Source organism: Cottoperca gobio, chromosome 8, assembly GCF_900634415.1.
Source record: "Cottoperca gobio chromosome 8, fCotGob3.1, whole genome shotgun sequence".
Lineage (NCBI taxonomy): Eukaryota > Metazoa > Chordata > Actinopteri > Perciformes > Bovichtidae > Cottoperca > Cottoperca gobio.
In genome coordinates this window covers 20,886,463-20,892,823 of record NC_041362.1, presented here as the reverse complement: position 1 = coordinate 20,892,823, position 6,361 = coordinate 20,886,463, and the positions used below count along the sequence as shown (strand labels likewise).

At 42.9% G+C, this 6,361-nt stretch overlaps 1 protein-coding gene across 1 annotated transcript; it reads left to right on the top strand.

The window, feature by feature from the left end:
• Positions 1 to 3,118: 3,118 nt before the first annotated feature.
• hoxb1a (homeobox B1a) lies at positions 3,119 to 5,661 on the top strand. Its single transcript, XM_029438275.1, has 2 exons — positions 3,119 to 3,977; positions 5,321 to 5,661. The coding sequence occupies exons 1-2, from the start codon at positions 3,119 to 3,121 to the stop codon at positions 5,659 to 5,661; spliced, it is 1,200 nt and encodes a 399-aa protein (XP_029294135.1).
• The last annotated feature ends 700 nt before the right edge of the window (positions 5,662 to 6,361 follow it).

Here is a 6,361-nt window from a genome sequence, read left to right as displayed (position 1 = left end):
ACACACACACACATACACACTCACAGAAAGAACATTGTGTTGTCGTCAAGGGCAGTCCCTGCTTCCTGTCCAGCAGGATCGGCAGGGTTTGGCCAACCAGAAGGCCTCCTGTCTGCCTTAACCTCATTTCTATAACAGATCAGCTCATTCATTCAATTAGCAAACACACACACTGTCACACGAGCACTCGCACGTGCACGTTCAGCCATCAGAAATCCATGGCCTCCCAATCCAATTGTTGAAAAGTAAACTGATTCCCTAAAGCCTCTGCGATCGAGCTCTCTGATCGATAGAAACCTTTTGATTCATTAAAAGATTTCCTGCATCCTGTAAGGAAAATGTGCAAAGAATAGATAATCAAATCAATAATCTTTAATGTGACAATCAGTGTTAGTGAGCTGGCTGAAGGAGGAACAGGGAAAGGGGAAAAGATGATCTGAAGAAGACGCTGGTTTGAACAATGTAAAGCTTTCCACTTGTCTATTTGCTGTTTTTATGGTACTTAGTAATCTGGACTTCACCATTGCCACTGCTTTAGTTGCTGTAACTCTGCAGAGGAGTTGGGGAGGAGTTTAGACAGGCTGGGAGCTCCGAGTGAGTACGCCCAGCTCCTTTTGTAGGTTTGTTCATCATGTCTATCAGTTATGTTAATATTGTACTCACCAAATTGCTGATATCTGTGAACTAAGTGACATATCTGCAAAAAACAACTTGCATTCAGACGATCATACATCCTGTCTTAATTTATTGTGAAGAGAAAATGAAAGTGACATTTTTACCCAACTGTCTCTTTAACTTGTATCTCCAGATAAAGTGGTTTCAGTTATCCGGCTAAATTGTTCACCTGTTTGAACCTGTCTGACGTGTGTTTTTTCAGTAATATTTTTATTGTGCATCCATTGAATTTAGCTCACAGTTACCTGGTGAAATGTGACATATGCAGTATATACATGGGTTCCATACTTTAGCCTTTAACACCCGGGCCAGTGTTCCTACAGACTTAAATCATTTTTCCAGACGAGATCCTTTAGAGCAGAAATCATTCTTTGGGCCTTCTCAGTGCCTGTGGAAGAATCTTACACAATGAGAAAGACCTTTAGAGTGGATTGAAGGTACAATCTATAATCCACATCAATATACATTTCCATGTGCAGTGCAAGTGAATGTGCAGTAATGTGTGTGAGAAGATGTTGTTACAGTGTTCCCTCCCCCGATGCCAGCGATTACTCGATGTTAGAACTGATAAAGAGGATATCCAACGTTTTGACAACGACACCAAGGTTGTAATAAACAAGAATGATCCTCCGTGTTTTTAAACTTAGTGTTGTGTTGACATTTGGCTTCACTTTCTTCATCATTTGGAGTCCAACAGACCCCACAAGTAAATCATTACAACAATTGCTAAATCAGTGTATTTTTTTATTTAGCAATGTATTGTTATTATTTGATTATTTTCTTCTGACCTTTTTCAAACCCAAAACGTATAAAATATTCAAATAGAAACTCTTCCCTTTGTCCCAAACTGAACATTTGATGAAGGTGACGAAATACAGAAATGACCATAATCATTGTTATTACACCAACTAAGGAAATATTTCACATTTTATATACTATATGAGCAATATGTGAACAAATATATGTTCCTTTTGTTTGCCAAAAAGTCATCCACAGATGAAGAAATGCCCTATACGTAATCCAACAGAGTGATGTTACTTATGTGTGAGTGCATTAGACCCCAGAGGGGCCAAACCCTCTGTTAAAGCTCTGATGAACAAACTGTATAAAACTCCAACAACACAAATCCTATGTTTGGTTTGTAAGAGGGTGTGGCTTATATGAAGTTTACTGCCGGGGTCTCTGAGAGCCCAAACACAAGTAATGTGACATTTATCAGGTTATAAGTAATTCTGCCATTACAGCCCGCTAATAAAACAATGTGAGGAATAGTGACTGAGCTGTTAAAGAGGGTCTCCAAACACAACATGACACAAACAACTTCACTACTATAGTCATACTACCATCAGCAATAACAGCACTATCAAAGTAATGCTGCAGGGTTGTGAGAAGTGTTGGTGTGTATTTGACTTGTAGCAGCAGTATGTACAGGAGTTACTATCAGAAGCACAGCAGCAGTGCCACATGTATTTCTGGGAGTATTTTGCAGTGAGGTCTGGAAGCAGCAGGCCGGCTCACAACTCCTCTTTTATTCTCTGCCTCTCTCTTTGCTCTGACAGATCCGTGCTGATATCAGATTGATGGGCCGGTTTGATTGAAGTCTCTTTGTCGTGCTAATGTCACGGCGAGTGATGGATGAGGCGCGTGCGTCGATACAAATGCGCGCGCGCAAAGTCCACTCCCCTACACACACACACACACACACACACGGTGGTTCCCCCGCTTCTGTGACCGGCTGACAAACTTCTGTCCTCCGGTCACCATAGGCAATGTGACGACGAGCCACGTGACCGGCGACAGAGGTAAGAAAAGAAGTGACAAGGAAAAAAAGAGAGAGGAGAAAGAGAGTCACGCAAAACAGGGGAGAGCAGAGAAAGTAAGAGAAATAAAACCCAGAATGGACGAGGACGGAGTGTAACCTGCGTGGAGGTGAAGAGGTGACTTGACTCTTTTCTGTCTTCTCGCGGTGTTTTCCACTGTCACTGATGAGCCTTTGGAAAGCTCAGGTTGAGTTGAGCTGCTGACAGCGTAAGGCCTTCCGTTTACGCACACAAACACACACACCACAGCAGAGCACATTATCCATGTGTGTTTCTGGTTTGGGACGTGCACATCCCACTTTCTTTCTTCCATATTGGAAGTTTCTGCTGTTTCTTTTTTTTTTATCAATTTTTGCTGATTTTGAACATTTCCTATTTCATTTGTTTCTCCTTTTTTTTTTGCTTTTAAATATTTTCTTTTCTTTCGGAGTTTTATTTATTTATTTTGTCTTGTGATTTATCCGAGGAATCTCACACCATTCCATTTACTCTTGGAAAAAACGTTTTCTATGGGATCTTTCTATATTTGATGGTTTTTTGTAACTAATTTCTGCAAACTGTGGGCTCTTGTTTCTTGCTGATCATTTTAAACTGCATTCCGCCACCCCGTGCCTTCGGTCTGCATGGACAACATGAACTCGTTTGTGGAATACTCCATTTGTAACCGACCTGGGACCGGCGCTTATTCTGCGCCTAAACCTGGATACCACCACCACCACCATCATCATCTGCATCACCATCCTCCGGATCAGCATCAGGGCTTCCCGGTGACCTCCGGCTCCTTTCATACGGGACCCACCGGGTCTCCAGCTCCCGTTAACGGGACGAGAAGTGACAGCAGCGCCGCGGGAGTGAGTTACACCGGAGATGGGCGGCTGTACGGGGGCTCTGGGGGTGGAGGAGCGCTCGGGTCCACAGGGGCGACCCAGCATCAACAGCAGCATCCTCAACATCATCATCATGAGCAACAACAGCATCAGCAGACGAACAACGGCTACCATCATCATCATCCTCACCTTCAAACCCAAAGCTTACAAAGCGGAACACTGTCTCCCTATAATAACGGGAATAGCGGCAGCACCGGGGCCTATGCGGCCCAGGCGTGCGCCACAAACTCGGAGTATGCAAACGCTATAGGCCCTCCCAACACCGTTCATTCCCAATATTTCATGGAGGACTCTGTGGCCTCCACCTACTATCATCAATCAACCTTCCCCAGCTCAGCCCCCACCGTTGGCCCCAGCTACGGGGCCCTGGCCGGGGCCTACTGCGGGCCTCAGGGCGCTCTGGCCGGGTCACAGTACCCGCAGCAGCTTAGCGGGGGTCTGGACGCAGCGGGCTACCTGGGTCTTCCACACGCGGGAGGTTATGGGGAGCTACCGGCTTCCCAGGACCGAGAAAAGGGTGAAGAGGAGGGCCAGCAGGCCGGGCAGGGGCAGACTTTCGACTGGATGAAAGTGAAGAGGAACCCTCCCAAAACCGGTAAGGAAGGGTGGCAGATTTGTCTGGCGATAATTGGTCCATAGTGGTGATTTAAAGACGGCCAGTTAAAGCATTATAGGGGGCTTCGGCCTGTACGGAGTCAAATATTGAGATTACATGTTAAATATTGACTTGTGAGGTTTTCTGTCATGGGGAATGTTGCAGCCAAATATTATTTCAAAAATCCTTATTTTTTTATGAATAGCTAAAACGAGGGAACAATAATAATCTGGACCACAGTGTGCAATACAATGTGAAGAGTTGTTTTGGTTGCAATTTTAGTAACAACACGAACGAAAGAGGTTCAAAAGTATATAAATAATATATATTAATATTAGCCTACAAATACAATGTGTGTTTCTCCTGCAGGCCTCAGTTTCAAACGTCTCAGTTTCAAACGTCTCAGTAAACACAGATGGCAGGCTTTTCTCATGTAAATGTTGCTTCGTTTGTTCTTTCCTCCTTATTTCACTTCAAGTCTCAATTGGTTTCACTGTAAACCGATGGAGAATGAAGACAATAAGAAACAGATTAGATGTTTGAAGTGATGCGTGTTTTAATCAAGATTTGTCACATATATTGTATATATACAAAAACAACGTTTTATTATGATTATTACGATTATGACTATTGTCTTTCAAACACACTAAAAAATGGCCTGAAACCCTTCACTTATAAGGATCGCTTTAATTTCGTTAGCATTAAAATATTACTTTTGCTTTAGCCCTAAAATAAATAAATACAATGCATTATTCATTCATTTAGACACCAATGTTCTTCTAAATATAGTGAAGAAATTTAGTGAAGAAACAGAACGAATGTTACTACGTAAAAAAATAAAAAGAATAAGGTAAAATAATTACTTTTCATATGTATGCTATTGATAGTTCCGCATGTCGAACATAAACTGGACTACTCGGATTTTGTCGTTTAAAAGTATATTACAAAAATGTGTTTCTGTGCGTTCAGGACTTATCAGTGCAGGCCTGTCTCACAGAGAGCAGGTCTCAGCTCACATGGCCCCTGACGTCTGGTAGGGATGTTCTCCTCTCTCTTAATGGATATAGCAGAAGTCTGTTCTTCTCTGTTATCTTTTAATTTAATTTCCACAGGCGAGACTTTGTGTTCTTTGAGAAATAACAATAGAAAGGCTCACATGTGCTTATTATATATATATATATATATATATATATATATATATATATATATATATATATATATATATATATATATATATATATATATATATATATATATATATATATATATATACAAGTTCCTTATATATATAAGTTCCTATAACACGTTTATAACAGCTTGTCTCTCTCCTTTCCTCCACTCAGTCAAAGTGTCGGATTTCGGCCTCGCGGGCGCACACAACAACGCCCTGCGCACGAACTTCAGCACGCGGCAGCTGACGGAGCTGGAGAAGGAGTTCCATTTCAGCAAGTACCTGACGCGGGCGCGGCGCGTGGAGATCGCCGCGACGCTCGAGCTCAACGAGACGCAGGTTAAAATCTGGTTCCAGAACAGGCGCATGAAGCAGAAGAAGCGCGAGCGGGAGGGAGCCTCCGCTACCGCGCGCTCCTCCGGTGCCGACAGCGGCGTTAACAAGGAGCTGGAAGACACCGATCACTCCTCCGCGTCCACGTCTCCAGGCGCGTCCCCGAGCTCGGAGACGTAGTCAGCGCGAGCGACGTGACTGGTTCTGTAGAACTGTCACTCAGAGCCTGTAGCGTTGTGGAAAACAGGTGGCCTATCATCTTTTTGTGCTGTTTTGTTTATTTGGCAATTCATTTTAAAATGACACTTACATGGTTGCAACACCAATGAACGTGCACAATTAAAAGAGCATCAAGGATGAAACAAGAAAGTCACAGGACTTCCATCCATTGTGCTTCTTCGTGTAATTAGATGATGTACTGCACTATGAAATGCATTCTGTGTTAGCCTACTTCATCTACTGCCTGACTTTGTATATGTCTCAGAATTTATTTTAAAAGCTCACCTGCACCTGGACCTTTGCATTCAAAGAGTTTTACATGCAGGTGGAGATCCAGCACAAGTGCATGTCTTGTTCTGGTATATTTGCTGCTTATTCATTTGTTTTTTACAGTGACATATGAAGTCAAAAAGCAGTACTGCTACCAAACATATGGCATGTGGTGGATGATGACTGGCTATTTGAAAGTCCTCGGATAAACCTCCCCCACTTATCTGGGATGTCAGGTGGGGGACATTGTCCAGTCAAATCTGCAGATTCTTCCAAACCAAAACCACATTCTGATTTCATGCTTTGATGCTGAAACCAACACGTTGCAGCTACCTTGTAAAAATGTCTTATATGTTAAACTGATCACTCGGGCTGTAGCCATTGCTGTGGT

What these genes read in the sequence shown, in the direction of transcription:
- hoxb1a (XM_029438275.1), top strand. Translation starts at nt 3,119, where the DNA reads ATGGACAACATGAACTCGTTTGTGGAATACTCCATTTGTAACCGACCT. An exon ending in GAGGAACCCTCCCAAAACCG is followed by an intron (nt 3,978 to 5,320) that starts GTAAGGAAGGGT and finishes TCCTCCACTCAG; the next exon opens with TCAAAGTGTCGGATTTCGGC.